General features: G+C 38.6%; 1 protein-coding gene across 1 annotated transcript in view; it reads right to left on the bottom strand.

Annotated features, from left to right (window-relative positions):
* LOC139044090 (sodium/hydrogen exchanger 9B2-like) overlaps positions 1–20,846 on the bottom strand; it is a 29,501-nt gene extending 8,655 nt beyond the window's left edge. Inside the window, exons 1-6 of the mRNA XM_070503665.1 lie at positions 20,714–20,846; positions 15,727–15,869; positions 14,738–14,865; positions 12,865–13,040; positions 9,281–9,387; positions 7,056–7,205 (exon numbers count right to left, since the gene is read on the bottom strand). Coding sequence (XP_070359766.1) covers positions 7,056–7,205; positions 9,281–9,387; positions 12,865–13,040; positions 14,738–14,865; positions 15,727–15,867 — 702 coding nt within the window. The 5' untranslated portion in view covers positions 15,868–15,869; positions 20,714–20,846. The remainder of the gene's footprint in view (positions 1–7,055; positions 7,206–9,280; positions 9,388–12,864; positions 13,041–14,737; positions 14,866–15,726; positions 15,870–20,713) is intronic.
* Between the last annotated feature and the right edge of the window lie 1,479 nt (positions 20,847–22,325).

Here is a 22,325-nt window from a genome sequence, read left to right as displayed (position 1 = left end):
TAGAACCTAATCGAAAAATGGGCAAGGCATACGCACAAGTAATTTGTACCAGAAGAAACACAAGGGCCAAAAAACATGAGATACTAAAACTCAGTAATCAGAGAAACACAAATTAAAATGATATACCATATATTTTTTTGGGGGGGGGGAGCCATCATATTGGAAAAAAACACTAAAAAGTTTTAATAATGTCTAGTATTTATAAGACTGTAAGGAAACTCAGCAATTGGTAGGAGAGCAAATTGATAATGCTTTTTTTGTAGGGCAATTTAGCAGTACCCTTAACAGTGTCTAAGAATTTACATTTAACAGATTTTTTCAATCAACTAATAAGAATCTATGTTTTTGAACGACATTTTAACATTTTTTTACCATTTTTACACATCTAAGGATCTATACTTTCATTTACGTACTCAGCAGTTTGACAAAGGAGGATTACCTCGTTTCCCTATTTTCTTAATTTTTGTTATTTCTGGTATGTTTATTAAGGTGAAGATTCTATTTCCTCTTAGTTTATAAATGTTTAAAGACACCGTATATGAGGGGTTGGTTGATTTATTTATATAGTTCTATTCCTATATCATTATAAAGTTATGTTTTCACATCGTAAGGAATCAGATCATGACTGAGGTTCAAATTCTGCCACACACCAACTGCAAGCCACTCGCCTCTCAGCACCTAATTTTCCTCATTTGTAAAATGAGAGGTTTACATTAGATAACGTCCAAGATCCTTTATCACTTAATGACAGTGAATCGTCTGCCAAACTAAGGTCCAGATGCCACCCTTCTACATATCTTTAAATTTTACTTTTTAATTTAGTTTTTAGAGTATATCATAGCTAAAGTTCAGACTTTAGCTGATATCCATAGTTGTAAAGAACAAAAATCAACTCCATTAATTTTAGGTTACTTAGCCTTCTGTTGCCATGACTAATGGCTTAACAGAAGTCCTCGAAAGTATTTCATGTACTGAGAACTCCAATGAAAGCAGAGGCATATTGAGTTTTCTCTATCAAATTGTTTTTATTTCTAAACTTGGACAAAGGCCACAATTTGGTTTTTTTTTTTTTTCTCGCTGAGGAAGATTCGCCCTGAGCCAACATCAGTTGCCAGTCTTCCTCTATTTTGTATGTGAGCTGCTGTCACAGCATGGCCACTGATAGACAAGTGGTGTACATCTGCGCCTGGGAACTGAACCCAGACCACCAAAGCGGAGCATGCTGAACTTAATCACTAGACCACCAGGGCTGGCCCCACGATTTGGTTTTTGATTGTAATACTGTAGACTAATTTAATATCAGACATGGCCCTATATATTGTAAAACTTAAAGATGAGAGAGGAGCCACAATGTACCTTCTTGTGGGTTTTTTTGTAACTTCAAAACTAAAATGAATCTGTTTATAAAGAAAATAGAGGGGCTGGCCCCGTGGTGTGGTAGTTAAGTTTGGCACACTCCACTTTGGTGGCCCAGGTTTGCAGGTTCAGATCCCAGGCGTGGACCTACACCATTCATCAGCCATGCTGTGGTGGTGACCCACATACAAAGTAGAGGAAGACTGGTGCAGATGTTAGCTCAGTGACAATCTTCCCCAAGCAAAAATAAAAAGAAGAAGATTGGCAATGGATATTAGCTCAGGGTGAATCTTCCTCAGGAAAAAAAAAAGAAAGAAAAAGGAGTCATCAAATAGGCTAAGTACAAAAGAAGACATGAGTTCAGAGGAATGAAGACTGTGGTGTCCACTGAAAGTTAAGGCCACTTTACCTATCTGTATGCACCATTAGTAAGAATCTTCAACAATGGAAATCACTTTCCATTATGGACAAAAAGAGAAAGTTAAGAGAAACAGAAGTTTCATCATGAGTTAAATATCTACTTAAGCTGACACTTCTCTTCTTAGAGAGAAGATTTCAAGATTCAGAAGATTGAAAATATATCAAGAAAAACATCCTGTAGCTGTTAAAGTCATCAGAAGAAGCACTGCATTTGAAAACAGATGAAAAATATAGATGAAAAAGGCCTTAAAAAAGTGAGTGCATTTGAATACAATAATGGCAAGATTACAAGGAAAACCAAGCAGGAAAGTATGAGATAATGTCAGAAAACTACAGGCGCAAACAAAATTTTATAAAATATTGTAGCTTGTCAAAGCATAATTCAACAACAATATAGCTACAGCACTGAGTTTACAAGTGTTTTATTTCCATTTTCCCACATAATAGCCACAATAATTCTTTAGTGATTATTATTATTTTTCTCAGTGTACAGTTGAGGAAACTGAGTATTAGAGAAGGTAAGTGACTTGCTTGGGATTACACATCTAGACAGTAGAATCTCTGGGACTGGAATCCCAATTTCCATAGATTAAATTTTATGCTCTTTTTATTACATTGTGCTGCTCAGAGATAGTCATAAAAATTATTAGTGTGTTCTGACTAAGCACTTTGCCTTATATAGATTATTTCACTTAATCCTCCACTCTACGAAGTTGTTGCTATTATCATTCCCCACTTGAGAGATATGGAAATCGAAGACTGAGAAGTCAGATACTTTGTACATGGGCATACAGCTACTCAGGTGTAGGGCTGAGCTTAATCCAGGAAGTCTGAGTGCTCAGACCCTATGCTACACCATGGAACAAGGAGGAAAAGCAGTCCAAAACCTGGACTCATTGATTTGGTGCCTCCAGAAGTAGGGACTTGCCTGAGTACTAAATTAGAAAAGATATGGAGAGTGTCTGCCATATAAGTGATTCAATGAAGGTTTTTTTACCCTGTCTTTAGGAAATCATTTTCATATACTCAAACAGTGTGTTTTCATCCTGGCTCTGCCACTTATTAGCTTGGTGACCTTAGGCACTCTATCTACTATCTCTAGGCCTTGGTATCCTCATTTGTAAAATGGGTCTCGTATCTACCTCTCAAGGTTATTGCAAAGAATAAATGAGATAACATAGGTAAGATTTCACTAGGAAAGGAATCTTTAAGAAAAAATAAACTGAGGAAAGGTCATAATAAGAGATTGATAGATCGGACCACGTGAAACTATAAGATATTTGTGTGTTAAAAATGAACAATAAAAAAAGGCACAAAGGGCTAATATCATATATATAATCAGTACATTCAACTTTAGGAGATAATGGACAAAAAACCTATCAAAGAAAAAGAAAAAATACAAATAGCTAAATATATGAAAAAGCATTCAATTTTATTGTTAAGCAAGGAGGCATAAAACAAAAAAAGATACCACTTTTGACTATCAGTAAGGATAAAAATTAAAAACAATAATATTCTAAGGCAGTGTTTCACAAAGTGTGGTCCCCAGGGAAGCAGCATCAGCATCACCTGGTAACTGATCAGAAGTACACATTCTCAGGCCCCACCGTAGTCTAACTAAATCAGAAATTCGGGAGTGGGGTCCACAAGTCCAATTTAACAAGACTTCCAGGTGGTGCTAAAGTTGGATAAACATTATTCTAAGCTGATGACGATGTAATGATATAGGTACCTCACATATTACTGGTGGAAAAGTAAATGGATACAACTCTAGAAAGCAACCAGTTTGGTAATACGTGTCAAAAACCTAAAAATGTTCATGTTATTTGACCCAAAAAATTTAGCATTAAGAATCTGCCCTAAGGAAACGATATTGGATTTCAGCATAATTTAAAATAGCAGAGACTGGTTTTAAAAAGCTTATGGTGCATCCACGTGTGTGTGTGTGTGTGTGTGTGTGTGTGTAAAGAGACATACATAGGAGATTAACCAGAGGTAAATATGAAAAAAAAAGCTGTCAGTTCTCTCTCCGGGTTTTGGGATTACATTGATCTTCTATGTAATCAGCCAGGCTGCTGGCAATTCAGGCAAAGTTATGGCAAATGCAGAAAAACAGATGATTTGTTTGGTTTATAACGGTCTTTTCTACATGACTCACATCCTCGTTTTCTGAAGAATCGTGTAACCGGAACTGGCCGGGCCCCCTCCCTTGTCTTCTGCGCGAGTGGCTCACGTCCACTTGCGGTGGGCACCCGTCTTCCCCTCGACGTCTGTTGCTAAAACTACTCTTTTATGTTCTATTCCAAATGATATGGTTCCTTTTCACTGTTTATTTTTTATCCTATCATTTATTAATTTACAAACAATCTGAAATTGCAAAGTTTGGAAGTATAATGTTTTTAATACACTTGCTATATGTTATTCGAATAGATGTCGAAACATAAAAACGTGCCCTGCACAATGATGGTATATTCTGGTCACTTTGGAGTCGATAAACCTGAGTTAAATCCCAGTGCCACTTTCTAATTTTGTGACCTTGGACATGTTATTTAAGTCCTTCTGACTTACAGTCTCTATAAAATGTAAATGGTAATATTTTTTCAAAGGTTTTTTTGATGAGAATAAATGAGAATATCCCCTCACTGGCTAGCACAGGGCCATACGGAGTGGCAATAAAAATTGATTAATTCTCTTCCCTCTTTTCACCCATGACAGTATAATATAATGAGTTGGTTGTAATTTTTGAAGACTTTTAAACAAGTGACAACAGAAAGCATTTACCTATAAAATTCAATTTGAAGAAACTTACTACAAGCATATTTGAGAATTTTCCTGTTGAATAAATGAAAGGAAATAAACCAAAATAGTTTACAGAGCTGTTGGCTTTAGGTGGAGAAATTACAAATCATTTTTTCTTTCCTTTTATCTGACTTTTAAAAAATTTTTCAAAGTTCTACAATAAGCATATACCGCTTTCATACTCAGAAATCAAATAAACTTTATTCTAAACAATATTCTCTTTGGTAATTTATTTTTTTAAATGCTAAAAAAGGTTACCATTCAAAAGTGAAGGGACAGTTTGTAAAATGCTAATGTCAGGCAAGCTCCCAGATGCTCGACAAGGGTCACAGTGCACACACAGTGGCATGCCTTCACGGAGTGAAGACTGCGAGCTCTGTCCCGGACAAGGGGGCCAGAGTGCTCCGAGAGCAGTGCGCTGGTCAGCAGCCCAGGCAGGATGGAAGGCACTCAGCAGTGAGCGCTCAGCGAGGAGCCAGGGAGCTGAGATCAGACCTGAGACTGAACAGCAATGTGTGATCACCTGCCTCGGCCTGCAAGGAAAGTGAAGCCACGGAAAAGCAAATTTTGACAAGAGCAAATGTTTACAAGAGATGAGGGATGATAAGAGGACCCAATTTATACTGGGAAGTTTATGTTTTAGCTTTCCTCTTGTCAGATGTTAAGTTACGTGAAATCACAAAGGAGAATTTAATAATACGGGTGCTGCTAAGGAAAAAAAAGTAGACCTGAAATAAGCCTTACAGCCAAGCCTCCCCAGGAGGACGCAGCAGCCCTGGGCCCATGCAGTGCCTGCAGCAGGGCTCTGCAGAGCCTTGCTCCTTGCCTGCAAAGCCCAATCCACTGCGGCCTGCTTTCCTGGGGCCTCAGTCCCTTATCTACACAAGGCTCCAGGCAGCCCCACCAATCCACCCTCCTCTACAGCAAAGGGATGCCCAACTGCACATGTCTTGCCTCCCGAGAGTGAAAGCCTCCAACGGAGTGCCATGTGCCCACAGTGAAGCCCTGCCTCTACAGACCTCTGCAGAGACCGCTCACCTGCAGGGCACTGCACACCCAACCTCAGGACTGATAATCAACATATATTTTTCATGTAGTATTATTTTAAGCTGAATTATTTTCAACAGTTGTCTTTGGTTTTCCCAAATGATATATGTGTATTTAGTTTAGGTCACCCACATCTAATTTCTTCATGAAGCAGAATAGTATATGATCCTCTCAAGTTCAAATCCATAAAAATGTACCTTGAAATTAAATAAATGGCAACCAGCTAATTTCCATAATACACATAAAGGAAATGAATAATTTTAATGATCTTGAAAGTCAGTAAGAAAAACAGACAATCGTAAAAAATGGGCACAGGCTTTTGAATAAACTGGCTAGTAAATATATGACAAGATGATTAGCTCCACTTGTAAAGAAATACAAATCAGATCAATAATGAGAAACATTTTTCACCTGTCAGATTAGCAAAATATCTAAAGATTGAAAGTACACAGATCAGAAAAACAGATCCTTTCACAAACTGTTGGTGGGAATATAAATTGGTACTGCTGTTTAAGAGGGCAACTCAAGGGGCTGGCTGCATGGCTGAGTGGTTAAGTTCGTGCACTCTGCTTTGGCGGCCTGGGTTCACCAGTTTGGATCCTGGGCACAGACCTACTACACACCGCTTGTCAGGCCATGTTGTGGCGGCGTCCCACATAGAAGAACTAGAATGACCTACAACTAGGATATACAACTACGTACTGGGGCTTTGGGGAGGAAAAAAAGAGGAAGATTGGCAATAGCTGTTAGCTCAGGGCCAATCTTCCTCACCAAAAAATTTTTAAAAAGCATACGTTAAAAAAGGGCAAATTGATACTATCAAAAGTATCAATGTGCATACTCTTTCATAGAGAAATCCTATTTCTAGAAATTAATCCTATAGATACACTCAAAGATATGCTATATTTTGTTGATTTTAAGAAACACACTTTTTCATTTCTGAAATTAGGAAGTGATGTCATAGTTTAATTGGCAGCATTCTTTTTCTCTCTTGGTGGCATGTAAAATAATGGTGCTTCTTAGACTTGATAGTGTCTTAGTGGTATATGCAAGGATATTTTATTGATGCACTTTTTGTCTTGGCAGAAAATTAGAAACAATTTAAATGTCTGTTAAATTAAATTTAGGCAGGAAACTGGTTAAATAAAGTACAGTACAGCTATACAATGCAATACTCTGCAACCCTTACAAAGAATAAGGGAGGCATCATGGAAATATGACCATGATACATTTTAAGTAAAAACATCAAGTTATAGATTGGTATGTAACAGGAAAAAAGGAAGTGTATGTGTGCATTTGGGCATACATTTGTATATGTACAGAAAATAGCTCTTATGATTAATTTCATTAACTTGATATTATGAAAGTATCTGGAAAAAAACTAATCTAATCAGAAAGTAGTCATGAGAAGAAGAACTTAAAATGAAATTCACCTTTTCACTGCTCCATCCCATGCCTGCAAGGAAAGCCATGAGCAACGTACACAGTCCTCCTGACCCAGGGAAACCAAGATACACACTGCTGAACACCGACAGCACAGACAGCCCCAAAACAAGGCACGCCCGCTTCCATACAAGTTTGTCCTTGAGGAGAAAAAACGTGGATTAGCTCAATTATTTCATAGAACTGATTTTTAATTATTGATTTTTCCATATTCAGGACTTAGTAGAAAATAAAAATGTCTGTATCTGTGCACATAAATGCATGACATAACATTTACTTTCTTTTCCTTAACAAAAGTAGAGTTAGCATGTGTACAAATGCAGCTTCCCCGTTCAGGAACCTCAGTGAGCCTCCTCTGAAGTCATTGACGCAGAAGTCCGCAGGGCTGAACGGAGCAGCAGAAAAGAGTGTGTGGGCTTTGGAAGTGGACAAATTAGGGTTAAAATGCAAGCTCTTTCCCACCATTGGCTATGCAGTTGCCATATTACTTAGCCTCTCCAAGCTTTGTTTCCTCCTCCTTGAAAGCAGTTACATCATGGGGTTTTTGTGAAGCTTAAAGATATGATATCTCTATTATTTTTAGGTTCTCTATTTACTCTTTAATGTGATGCTCTCCAGTTCTTCTTTCTAAATCTTTGAATACCAAGAAACTCTAGGTGGCTGTAGACTGAGAGGAGTCTGTGGTGTTGATTTTTAAAATCTAAGCAATGTGCTCCTCTCTTTCGTTACTTGTCCCTGTTCAGCCTTTAAACTTCTTGATTGCTTTAGAAGGCAGCAGGTCCTTAGAAGGGTTCGACTGGAAGCGCACAGGCCCTGGCAGTGGATGAACTGAGTTCATACCCAGCTCTACGGCGTTCTAGCTACGTGACCTTGTTTAAGTCATCTCTCCCTGAGCCTCAGCAGTGAAATGGTCATATTAAAGGTATTCTCTTCATGGGTTATTGTGTGGATTGCACTAGATCAGCGCTTCCCAACAGAACGATCAGTGATGCTGGAAATTTCTATGTCTGTACTGTCTCTGGAAATGTCCTGTGTCTGCTGGAGCTGCATGTAGATAGTCGCTGCCCTGATGAGCACAGCGGGACTTTACTCAACTCACCTGTCATTTTATACACAGTAAGCAACAAAATGTAAGCCATCATTTTTCTTTGTACTTTGTTGCATAATTAGAAAATCCTTGAATTTTCTTTTATGCATTCATAAAATCTTTTACAGACTATTTTACTTGGAGTTTTTTTGCAGCACAATAAAAATTCAAATCAACATACATTCTGATAATGCAAACATTAATTTTCTTAATTAAAGTTTTACTTCAGTTAAGATTTGAATTCCATTCAAAATGCTCTGAAATCTCAAAATAACACCAATTCTTTTAGAAAAGAAAAGGTTTTTATATGTTTACCTATCAGAAGAGACTAAAGAGGGTAAAGGAAAACAAACAAGCCTTTGTTTCTCATTAAGAATCACTATGTACAGTAAAGAACTTCAATCTACTCGGTGAGAAAGAGACTATATTTTAATGAAATGTTAAGGTCTATCTATTTGATAGTATTAGAATCTAAGGTATTTTGACACTAAAACCGTGGGCCCAAAGAACCATTTTATATCTTGATTTAGTTGAGTATTATGAATAATAATAAAAATAAAAAATAAATTAATTAAAAAAATAAGACTTGCGGGGCTGGCTGGGTGGAGCAGTGGTTAAGCTCGCACGTTCCACTTCGGCGGCCCATGGTTGGCCAGTTCGGATCCCAGGTGCAACCTATGCACTGCTTGTCCAGCCATGCTGTGGCAGGCGTCCCACATATAAAGTAGAGGAAGATGGGTACGGATGTTAGCTCAGGGCCAGTGTTCCTCAGCAAAAAGAGGAGGATTGGCAGCAGATGTTAGCTCAGGGCTAATCTTTCCTCAAAAAAATGAAAATAAAAATAAGACTTGCATATCCTATTAGTTTGGAATTCATGTTATTTGTTTTACAGTGCAAGCTGAAGTGTACAGAATATAAATAGGAGAAGAAAATCCCAGGACTGCATTAACATCTTCAAGGTTTAGCTGTCTTCCTAAGCCTCACAGACAGCACTGACAGAGCAGCAAGCAGTTTTAAAATGGGGGTCATTTGCTAAATCACGTCCTTCACATGGCTCTGAGGGAGTGTTCCAGAATGTTTTCCCGTGACATTTTAGAGCACGACTTTCCCACAGATGGTTTCCTTTACCTGGTCACTGCTTGGGAAGTACTGAATAAAAAATCCAAGAAGAGCCCCAGCTGCCACACCAATTACTACCTCCAAAATGCCTCTGAGGACATTAAAAACCGTGGAACCTTAGACACACATAAAAAAAAATCTTCAGTCAGAACTCTAAATCCATAAATACAAAGACTTTACTTCAATCATCACACAAAGCATCTGATTACACAGAAGGAAAAGTTTACAGATATTTCCTGCTCTCCACAGTCTTAAATATATGTGACTTAAAGTGTCTAATAAAATGGGCCTATCTTATAAGAAAGGTATGCATTATTAGAGATAAACTTCAAAATAGGCATAAACTATGATTTGTGCACTTTTTTGTACATTTACTTCAAAAAACTTTACCTAAAGGGCCTAAGAAAATATGAAAGATAAAATTCATGATTCAGAGCTAATTGGTATGATATGCATAGGCTGGGTGAGTAGACTGATCTAGTTTTCAAACAGCCATTTAATAGCCTGATTTTTTTGTGTGTGAGGAAGGTTGACCCTGACCTAACATCCGTTGCCAATCTTCCTCTTTTTACTTGAGGAAGATTGTCGCCGAGCTAACATCTGTGCCAGTCTTCCTCTATTTTATGTGGGACACCGCCACAGCATGGCTTGAAGAGCAGCGCTATGTCCGTGCCTGGGATCTGAACCCACGAATCCTGGGCCACTAAGGCAGAGCACACGAACTTAAACCATTACCCCACAGGGCTGGCCCTACGAGCCTGATTTTAAAATAACAAATGTACACTGATTTTAGTAGGTTTGATATGTATAGAATACAGGAACTTAATTTGAGAATTAAAATCAAGAATCTTTTCTTACTATGATGAGTGTAAAGGACTCATTCCTTCTTGAATGTTTATTCTAAAAGCAAACTGAAAACAAATTATTTTTGAAATTGCTCTTAGAAGAATCTTTATTTCTTACTCAGCTTCTTTGAAATAATAGAGAGGTAAGTAGAACCAATATTTTCCCCCATATCATACAGAACTTAGGAAACTTTAATTAAAAAAACTTTGTGAACACATTGTGCAGAAAATTATATTAAAGTTGCTCAAAGGGGCCGGCCCAGTGGTGCAATGGTTAAGTTCACACATTACGCTTTGGCGGCTAGGGTTTGGCAGTTTGGATCCCGGGTGCAGACATGGCACCACTTGGCAAGCCATGCTGTGGTAGGCGTCCCACATATAAAGTAGAGGAAGATGGGCAAGGATGTTAGCTCAGGGCCAGCCTTCCTCAGCAAAAAAGGGGATTGGCAGCAGATGTTAGCTCAGGGCTAATCTTCCTCAAAAAAAAAAAAAAGTTGTTCAACACATAAAGCCCTTCTTCACACACTATTCTAAGAAAAAATGTACTAACTAGTTATTGTGGGTTTTTGTCATTGTGGTTTAGAGTACACAATATGTCACCCCAAATATGCCACTGGGGCATAAGGATTATTCTGAGTTGAAGGCAATTGAGAAGAAGCAGATATAAGAAAAGCTCTCTGCCCTCTCACTATTTGCCCAAAAGCAGGACATACATTCATAAAGGTGTCCCCTCTCCTTTTTACCAGGAAGGACAGAAGTTAATCACTGAGACAACTTGGGACACTTATGGGCCCTTATCAGCCCCAAGACAGCACCAGAGGAATTCACATCACAAACTTTGCTAAAACAAGCCCTTATCTACCGTTAGGTCCCCATATGTTTCTTTTCCCACAATTTGCTGCCTCTAGAAGCTCAAAGCTCCTTTATCTTGTGCTTCTCCACATAATTATTGTTCTTTGCTAAAATGCTGAACAAGCCCAAATTCTGACCGCTCCTTTGACTTACTCATCTTTGAGGTCTTGTGTAAGCACAATGCACACGTTAATAAACTGTTTTTCTCTTGTTAGTCTGTCTCTTGTCAGTCTGATTACAGGGCCCCAGTCAACGAACCTGGTGTGGGAAACGGTTTTTCCTCCCCTACAGTTTCAATTATCTCTTGTATTTAAAAAAATGATTACCTCTGTAGTAGTTTTATTTAGCTAGGACAGCTCTCTATTAGGTAATAGTGTGACTGTCAAAAACATTTATCTGTGATAATAGTATACGTTGCAAGATATTACAGTAAATAATTTACTATAAATGTGTAGAAAGTAACTAACCACTTTCAGTCTCCCGTATAGTAAGATTGTTTAAAAGAAAAAAAGACTTCTTGGGCCCCACCTCTGAAAATTCTGATGCAGTAAGTCTGGCCGGGCCTGGGATCCACATTTTAAAGAGGCTCCAGGTAGCTCCTATCCAGATGGTCTAAGGACTGCATTTAGTAGGGCAGGGCAGAGGGTACAGAGTATTGTCAAGTAGGAAGGTTCTTCAGGCTAGCCCCACCCCCACCCCCACCCCTCAGATTATGAAAACCCCAGCAGCCACTCCCCACGGCCCTCCCTACCCTGCTCCTGTGTGATTTTAATGCAAACTCTGTTGCTCTAAAGCTGTGGTTTCCATTCCCAAAGATTATGATTTAAGTGGCCTAAGGTAGGGCCCACATATGAGTATTTTTAAAAAGTTCCCAGGTAATTATAGTGTGCAGCTGAGGCTGAGAACTATTGTTTTAAAGGTGTATACCAGGAAGCAGGGAGAATGTACGATTGGACAGGTACAGTAGAGTTAAAATAGAGACAAGGGTGTAGATTCGACCTAATTGGTAATAGAGAATCCTTGCTGGTGCTTGAACAAGAAAGTAAGACTATCAAAACAATGCTTTGAGAAGATTAATTCACCAGTGATACACGGTGGGGACTAGACGTAAGGCAACTTCAGGGTGTGGGAAGAGGTGAAGTACTAGGTAATTGGCATACGTCAAATATAGTCATAAAATGGGAGGATAACCATGGGGCAGAGAGACTGAGAACACAAGACTTTCTAAGGTGTGTTCCCACTAAATAATCTGAAGCTAAACTTAGCCCACAATTACATTTTGTCAATAATATGAAATTGCAAATCTTATCTTCCAGTCTTGGAAACAGATTAAAAAGTGAACTTAAATGTGTGCTGTCCCAAAGGATAATAAAGGTGTTGAATAACAGTAGGGAAAAAATGCCTTAAGTTCCTGTTTTATTACTACTTAAAACAAAATATGTCTGTATCAGACAGTTATTAAGTATTAATAAGATACACATTAAAATAATTATTTCCCCTAAAATGTTAAAGACGAGAGAACAGAAACTGTCCCTCCCACTTGGACTACTTTGTCCTTTGTGCTCACTGAAACACCTGCTCACCCTCTGTGCGCAGTCTCGAAGGCTGACCCTCCCGGGTGGCTGCATGCAGAAGCTGTTCTCCTTCTTTCGACTTTGCTCTTTTGAAGCCCCCTCACGCACCTACCACAGTACTTGAGCATTTTATATTTAGAGGGTGAAGGGAGTAAAGACAAGAAGCCACTGGTTTCTCCTTAGGTATAGAACTAACTCTTGGAGTTGCTTTTTCTATTTTAATTTGCCTTAATCAATTATCAAGGAAATATGCCACACTCACAACATCATATCTATGTCGCTAGAGCATAAGAGAACAGCACACATGAACTGATCAGTTTACCTGTGGAAAAGGCCATGCCCAAGCACGTGTTGAAGCCAGTGGTGGCCAGAATGTCATCAAAGCTGCCAGCAGCCATGAGTAAGGTCGGGACACCTTTTTCAACACCATAGCCCCCTTCCTGCAAAAGGAGCATTGAAGGCACCACCACAGCTGGAGACACAGCACCTAAGACAAAACTAAGCAGGCAGCACTTTAAATATTTATGATAGCATCTTCTTCATTATTACTATTATTAGTGAAATTATAATAACCTCCACTCTTTCAGAGGTTACACTTTAGACAATTACAGTCTTTCAAAGGCAGTGAGGTCCCAAACAGAAACACACGCACAGCTACAAGTTCTACAGAACACTTCTTCTGAGCGTGGCCATGGACAACTTGCGTTGGGACTACGCAGCCTGTCTGAAATCTGTATTTACGGCTGGTCTGGGAGACCTAATGGGGTGAGGCCCCAGGAATCTGCCTTCTATCTAAACAAAACATCCACGGCATGAGGTTTGAAAAACACGGCCATGGACTTTTTGGATTGGAATCCAGTGATGCGAGGCCTTCTATCAGGACCTGGCATGTAAAAATCAGACAACAGATTAGAAGAGGAAGGCCATAGTGACAGTAACAGTGACACTGATAACGGCAGCAGTAGGATAGCAGAAAGCATTTATGAAGCTCACTATGTACCTAACACCATTTTAAGCACTTCACATATATTAACTAATTTAATCCTCACAACCACCCTATGAGGTAGCTACAATCATTATCTTTGTTTTGCAAATGAGGAAATGGAGGCACAAAGAGATTAGGTAATTTGCCGAAGATCACATACTGGAAAGTCAGAGCCGAGATTTGAATCTAGGCAGTATAGCTCGAGAGTGTTAACCGTGAGAAGTAAGTAGTTCTTACTTCTTGCCTACTTATCAGCACCAAATTATTATTATTTTTTTTAAAGATTGGCACCTGTGCTAACATCTGTTGCCAATCTTTTCTTTTTTCTCCCCAAAGCCCCCCAGTACATAGTTGTAGACTGTAGTTGTGAGTGCCTCAGGCTGTGCTATATGGGACGCCAATGCCACCTCAACATGAGCCGTGGGGCTGGCCCCAACACCAAATTCTTACCAAGTACTTTCATATTTATTTACTTCTTATGGCTCTTAAATCTTAGAAGTAGGAACCAGGGGCTGTCCCAGTGGCATAGTGGTTAAGTTCATGTGCTCTGCTTCGGCGGCCCAGAGTTTGCTGGTTCAGATCCTGGTGTGGACCTATATACTGCTCATCAAGCCATGCTGTGGTGGCATCCCACATAGAAGAACTAGAAGGATTTACAACTAGGATATACAACTATATACTGGGCCTTTGGGGAGAAAAAAAAAGAAAAGAGGAAGCTTGGGAACAGATGTTAGCTCAGGGCCAATCTTCCTCACCAAAAAAAAAAAGAAGAAGAAGAAGAAGAAGAAGAAAGAACTAACAGCAGGAGGAAAATACAGCAGAACAGATAATCATAAGAGCCTGGTGAAAGGAGGAGGAGGCCTGTGCTAGGTGTGGATCACCGTTGAGCATTCGTTATCCTTTGTATGGACTTTGAGGAGAGATCTGGCATCTCTCACTGGCATGGAATCAGGCATAATAAAAGTCTATTACTTCCTCAATAGTTTAAATTATTATAAAACTGTCAAAGTTAGCACCTACAAAGACATACACTATATTTTGAAGTTATAATGTTTATATGCTGGTATATTAATAGTCATAATATTATGCTGGAATATCTGTATTGTATTTTCTGATGTCCTTACGAAAATATTATGCATTCACTTGTATAGCGTCAGAGAAAGTCCTAAATGTCCGTGTGTATTTTCATACGACAAAGAAAAATCATTACCCCAGTATAAATCCCCATTGCCACGGCAAACCCATTAGGAAGTGGGCAAGAAGAGCAGATGAGCATGCCTCCACAAGACAGGGACCCATGGCTAATCTTACACAGACACCCTTCAGCTTCCTCAGGGCCTGAAATATAAAAATAGACATACGAAATAACCCTCTAAAGACACACAGAGAGAATGACATTAAATGCTTTTTCTTCAGTGTTCAGACTGTCTGGATCATCCATCATGAATTTTCCAGGTAATGAGTTTTATTTAACAAACATTTCAGTGTTCTAAGTGTTTTAGAGTTGGCTTATTAGTCCTCATAGCAACCTATGACACAGGGGATAATATTATCATCATTGTTTAGATTTTCTCATCCAAAAAGGCACAAGTTAAAGCTGTTCTCCAAGATCATGAAATTAGTGAGTGGTGGAGCTTGGTTTGAGCTCGGCCAGGCTGCTTTCAGAGTCTGTGCTCATAACCTCCACACTAGCTGATCTAACCGTCTCGGTGTTGGCCATATGTATAATTTGTGGCCCCAGAATGAACCGGATGTAAAGGCAATCCTCAAGAACATTCATTCCTGCTTTCAAAAGCAAACACGAAAAAAGCACACTTTGAGACTCATTCTGTATGCTAGGCAGTTTTCTGAGCCAGCATAGTTAGTCCTAAACACTCGTATAGGGCTTTCCACACCAAAAATATGATGTCTTCTCTCTCACAACCCTTATTTATAACTACGGCCTGTATCTCTGTCAGAGAAAAGGGGAGCCTTTATTCTTGGTGCTGTCCCTAGATAGACAGTAACTCCACCTTTCTCCAAGAGAGAGTATGGGAACATCTTTTGGGGACAGTCCTGTATGAAATAAATTTCATTCTGTCGTTCTGAATGCTGTGCAAAGTGTCCACATCCATTTCCTAAAGCTCAGTCATTCTAAATACTTGCAATATTGGAAGAACAAAATTCCAAGTCAATAATTAGAAATTTATACTTCAATACCTGTGGATCAAGCCCAAGGCCAGCACGAACCAATATGACAGATAGTGCTATGCTTCTCAAAGCGGAAGACCACTTCTGCTTGATCTGTACGTTATCATTGATGACAGGGATATTTCTGATGAGAAACCCAGCAAGCAGCATGCCTGGGATGGAGAAATCAAACAAATCTTTAGTTTTCAAATACAGAAAATATTTTCAGTACTTTAGATGTAGAAGAGACTATCCCAGGATTATAATCCCAGGAACCACTTCTTTTATGCTTAGTCCTTAGATGAAATTATGTCAAACTTTTGATGAAAAAAAAAATTACAGGAGCTAAGAAAAGGCTTTAATATGCAGATAAAAATGAAAGATTAGAATAATTAATAATTCATTAATAATTGAACCTGAAAGAGAGAAACAGGATGTAGTATTTGGGTAGAAAGTATGATCAAATTCTGAATATAAAATGTTTTAATACAAGGCCCAATTCAGTCATCTCTTTGTATGCAAACAGCAGAAAGATTCTAAAATTATTTACCATGCCAGATTACTTGAAATATCAATACCTATATGGGCTCTATTTTACCTATTTTCAAACCAGATAATTTAATAAAAAACATATAACCTGCTTTGCAAAGGCTTAGAAGTGAGTTATCATGAAATAGACATTGTTCTGTCATGTCAGCTGGTGGCTCTTCTTTCCTTCAGCCATTCAACATTTATCAAATGCCTTCGGTACTTTCGACACTATAGTAGGTATTAGAGATATTGCAATGAACAAAGGCTCAGTACTATCCCTCAACAAGCTTTCAGTCTATGGGGGCAACCTCAATTTTATGGAAGCATGAGGAGGCCTTATACAAGCTGAGACAAGGAAGGGTGAGTCAGCAGGGGCCAAAGAAGGGGAAGGGGAATGAAGAAGGGGCTGGAGAAGTTGAGAAGTTTCTGGGAGAAATAACAGTTTCTTCCAAGGTATGAAGGGAAAGTGTGACACATTCTGGGAACTGCAAGTAGTTGAGTGTGCCTGAGGAAGCCGGGTAGTTTGTCAGAGAATCCTGCCCTCCCTGATACCACATGCCCAGATAGGGGAAGGATTTCTCCTCAGAGACTGCAAGCCGTCCACACTCCGTTCTTCTCCAGCAGGACTCTTTTCTTACCACGTCCTTATATGGACCACACTTCAAAGGACTAAATAAATTTACTAACTTTGGGTTGTTTTATATGTAAGCTATGAGAATAGAGATGAATTACAAGTATAGCTTTTTGTGACTTGTTCCAGACACCATTAGGCAAGGAAGCATCTCTTCCAGGCATTTCTCATTGCTGCCATTTAATCTAGAAGAAGTTATGAATTCTGCAGTCATGATCTTTCTAGAATTTTTGAAAGTAAGAACCAGCCTACAATAGCTGTTTTTAAAAGAATAATAATATATTTGCTCATGATAAAATTAAACCATGACAGACAATGTAAAGTGACCAGTACATGTCCTACCCCAAGTGCAACTTTCCAGCTTCATTCCCCAAAGGTTTCCACTGTCCAGAGTTTTCTGTGCCCTTCCAGAAAGTTTCTCTACCTATTAAAGCATGCTTCTCTGTGTGTGTGTACGTGTGCTCTTTTGCACTGGACACAAATGAGAGCATGTTTAAATACCATTGTATAATCTGTTTCTTTTCCACTTAACAATATATCGTGGACATATTCCCAATGATGCACATATATATTTGCCTTGTTTTTTTTAATAGTTGGAATAGTTTCTCGTTGTGTGGAAGTACCATAATTTTTGGACTAAGTAAGGGACTTGAAGGAACTTTCCAGACTTTTCATTACAAACAGTGCTGAAATGAGCACAGTATTTATTAACTGCATGCCAGACCCTTACTCTACCCTGGTAATGCAGAGGCGAGCTACACCAACATGGGCCTTGTCCACATAGAGCTTACATATTTGTAGGTTTGTGCAAGTATATCCATAGGATAATTCTTAGCAGTGGAAATGTTAGGCTCCAGGGTACAGTGTATATCATTTTTATAGATATTAATGAATTACCAGCCAAAAATGCTGCACTAACCTTACATTTCATTAATTTGTCAACAGTTCTTTACTGAAACTTAAAATGTGAATCTAAACCAGCCCTAAATTGATTATAGCATACAACTACCTGAAATCAAAAGGAATAATAGTCTAATAAGAACTCACAAATATGTAGGAGTTTCTTTTGGAGTTTTGGAGGGGATGAAGGAGCATTTTTCATTTCTGAGATGAATGTACAAACAATTTCCCTGAGACAGTTCTGTTTGCCGATGGCCTCCGTTGATGTGGCCACCTGACTGTGATTAGGAAGGCGCCCCCTCTGGCCTCTGAGCCCCTGGGGGGGCCTTTCCCTTGGGTGTGGAGAAAAGAATACCTTCTTTGATAAGGAGTATTCTTCTTTCCTCCTTAATTTCTATTACGGAAATTTTTTAAAACATGCAAAAATTATCAATACATGGCCAATCTTATTTCATCTACTCTCAAGTTATTTTGAAGCAAATCATTATTGAAAAAAATTTCCAGCAACCCAGACCATCAGCAAAGGAAACAGTGTCCTAGGAAAGTTGTTTTCACATTCATTTTTGGAATAAAAAATGCTCCTTCATCCTCCATCTCTGGCAATTATTTCAATGAATTTTTAAAAATATGGAATAGGCAATCACCACACATGTCTGCCTTAACAAGTCTTCTTTATGGATTCAGATAATGTTTCAGTTTTAGATACTGGCCCTAATACGCTAAGAGCCAGTAAACTTCTGTCACAAACGTACCACTATAGAAAGGGATGGTAAGACACATTACGTACGTGACTTTTAAGAATGATTTCAGTGACCTCAGGAGATTTCATGTAATCACAAAGCCCAAGGATTTATCATTTTGCAACATGTGTATTTTGCTTGTTGCAATAACAGGCATGGAGTGGAAAAGAGAAGGATGAGGTGTAAAGGGCCTTTTCATGGCGTCTAGAACAGTAGTCCTCAACTTAGGTTGCATATTAGAATCACCTGGGGAGCTTTTAAAAATTCTGATACCCAGGGCTACTCCATTCAATTAGTTCAGAATCTCTGGGGTGGGTCCCAGGCATCAGCTTTTTAAAAAATTTCCCAGATGATTCCTACGTGCAGCCAGGTTTGAAAACTTATGATTTTTCTGTGGAAAGTGTGGTCTTTGAGCTTATTAGAAAGGCAGAATCTCAGGCCTCACCCCAGACCTACTGAATTAGAGTCTGCATTTTAACAAGATCCAAGGTCATTCTCTGGATAATAAAGTGTGAGAAGCTCTGACTTAGATGCAGGGGTTAGTAAACATTTTCTGTAAAGGGCCATACAAGAAACACTGCAGGCTTTGTGGGCCACATGGTGTCTGTTATAAGTTCTCAGCCCTGCCACTGTAGTATAAAAGCAGCCACAGACAATATGTAAATGAATGAGCATGAGTGTGCTCCAATAAGATCTTATTTACAAGAAGAGATGGTTTGCCAACCCTTTATCATAGCACACAGGCATATTTAGAAACAGCCCCCCTTTTGTTTTTTGGTGAGGAAGATTTGCCCTGAGCTAACATCTGTGCCAAGCTTCCCCTATTTTGTATGTGGGACGCCACCACAGCATAGCTGACAAGGGTGTAGTCCACAGCCAGGACCGGAACCCACGAACCTGGGCCACTGAAGCAGAGTGCACGGAACTCAACCACTACACCACCGGGCTGGCCTAGAAACAACCCATTGTCATAATAATTCAATTAAAAACTTTAACAAAAAGCACCCATGATAAACAATATGAATTAAGTGAAATAACTTGAATTTTACCTAAATTGAAAAATATATTGAGAAACAGTGTAGAGTAAGATGTAAATAATTCTACTTCTTTTTACATTTAGTTTCAATTGCTCACCACAAATTCACAAGAAAATAATTTTGGTCTATGTTAACCAATCCTGAGGTCCTCACTAATAGAAAAAAATTTTTACTTAGGAAATGTGTGTGTTGGGGGGGGTCTGGCCCTGTGGCTGAGTGGTTAAGTTCATGCACTCTGCTTTGGCAGCCCAGGGTCTCACTGGTTTGCATCCTGTGCACTGACCTAGCACCGCTCATCAGGCCATGCTGAGGTGGTGTCCCACATAGAGGAACTGGAAGAACCGACAACTGGAATATACAACTATGTACTGGGGGGCCTTGAGGAGAAGAAGAAATAAAAAAAAAAGAAGATTGGCAACAGATGTTAGCCGAGGGCCAATCTTTTGAAATAAAAAAAGGAGATGTGTGCAAATATGCATGTGTAAAAGGTACATGGTTTTTAAATAAAACTTAATGATTTATAAATCTGTGAGAAAGGGACACAAAATGTCTTTTGTGGTATACTGAAAGTAGTACACTGAAATTTTGTAATATGGAATTTTTAAAAGAAACATTAAAGATATAATACCTAGTTTTAAGACTAATTTTTACGTGTCGTATCTGCACAGTTCTCATGGCCTCTGGAAGAATAGTTTTGTAATACATGTTGGAACTTCACTCGTTTGTCAATGATGTGAGTGACTGACAACATATTAAGCCCTGGGCTGCAGCATTTGCTGATTTCTGTATTACAGATACTTCTACCAGGGCTGATGTTAACCTACCAACCTGACGTCATTGAACGTGGAGCTGGGAACAGATGGGCAGTGACACACCGTGATATAGTATTTCCATAATCTCAAGAGGAGAGATAAGAGGAAAATGTAGTAAAATAATTAAGAAGTGATTGGTTTTGAGTATTGCTCTTGTGTTTAATGCAAGTTATTTAATTGTAAGTATATATAATTTAATTTTCAAATTGCTGTTTACCAACTGGCTCATAAAACTCATCACAATTTAACAATCAGCTTTAAGGGCCAGCACAGCAAATACAGAAATAGTTTATTCCTTTATTTCCCAAACTACTATTTTAAAAATATGATTTACTCTGAAGGACACAGGAAGTGTTTGGTACTTACCAAGAAGAGGAGGTAGTGGAGGCAACGTAGGTAACTTAATGAGCCCCAAAAGTTTCCCTCCAAAGATGGCACAATAGAACAGGATTATAATTCCAAATAGGTTTCCTCCAGGAAGACATTCACTGCCAGTAATTGACCACACTACAGCCCACAGAAGAACAAGGATGGTAACTGAAATAAACCAGGAAAACTTCTATCAATAAGTTGTCATATGTCGGTTTTGATATAATCTAAAAGTTTTTAAAATAAATACTGAATACACATACAAATATTTACAACCATGTGTAAGTTTTGAAGAACACCAGTGATATGAACAACTGGGTAATTACCAACCATCTGAAGAAATAGGATACTACCAGTGCCTTGAAGGCACCTCTGTGTTCCTCTTAATCCCATCCCCCATCGCCTTCCACACTGCTACAACTACTACCTTGAACTTTTTTTCTTTTTACCATTCCCTTATTATTCTTTTTAATTTTACTATAAATATATCAGTAGTTAATAAAAAGAGAAACAATCACTATCTTTAACCTCTTCACAGGAGCATGAGAATACTTGAACAACCACACTCCCCTATTTTAGCTCTGCCTTGAATTAAACATTAGCATTGTTTCTCTTCTATGTTGACGTTTGTTTAGAATTACTCAGATACTTACCTTTTTGGGGGGGCCATCATTCATTGTGGCACCTCAAACCTTTCCTCTGGGACAATCATCTGGTTACCTGAAGTATTTGCTTTAGTAGAGGCATTTCTGTTAGAATGCAAAATATGTTTCCCTGTTTCAAAAACCTTGTGTTCTACAAAATCAGACACTGAAAACAAAAAGACTTATGGGAAAAACAGAGTTGGAGCAGACGACCCAAAACTCAAAACTCAAAACTTGTGACCAAAGCACTAAAAAACAGTAACAATTCTAATACAGTATCAGCACAGTTAAATCTCTACTGACATCGCATCTAAAGTCAGTCTCTTCTTTGCAGACTTAAACCCTGGAACCACACTTCCTTTTTCCCGAGATGTAGAATCTTGAGGGCATTTGCTTTAAATAGAGAGCAGCTCCATCAAAATCTTATGCAGATTGTAGCTTATTCATCAAACAAAGGTTTGTTTGTTTTTAACTGAGGGAAAAGTGTTGGCAGCTTCTTCACCTGTACTGTCAGCTTCTTCATCCACGTGTGGTTTCATTAGATAGCTTAACATTGTGGGAAGTTTAAAAAGTCTTTGAAGCCCTAAACCAGCAACTAACTGCCCAAAAAGAACGCACTTTCACAGAGATTTCAGCTTTTTAAAAGGTCCTCAAGTTGATAAGGCTTTATCTTTAATTGTAAGAAAACATCTATCTGATTTTTGTTTTCATTCACTTTGTATTCACTTGCTATTGCTTGATGATGAAAAATACTAAGGTGACAGGAAAAATTATGTACAAAAATGCAAATTCCATCTGGCACTCACACAATTCCCTCTTTACCATCGCATAAGAGCTAATTGATGGTACAGAAACTCTCTGTAGCAAAGCATGTTATGTTTCTCATAAGGCTCTGTTGGTAGTAAAGTCTTAGTTTTGTCTGAAATTATCTTCATTTTCATTCTTAAGACAGAGTTTTTCTGCAT

The sequence above is a fragment of the Equus asinus genome, unplaced genomic scaffold, assembly GCF_041296235.1.
Source record: "Equus asinus isolate D_3611 breed Donkey unplaced genomic scaffold, EquAss-T2T_v2 contig_589, whole genome shotgun sequence".
NCBI classification, from domain to species: Eukaryota; Metazoa; Chordata; class Mammalia; order Perissodactyla; family Equidae; genus Equus; species Equus asinus.
The sequence above is the reverse complement of the archived record's forward strand: the minus strand, read 5'-3'. Positions and strand labels throughout refer to the sequence as shown.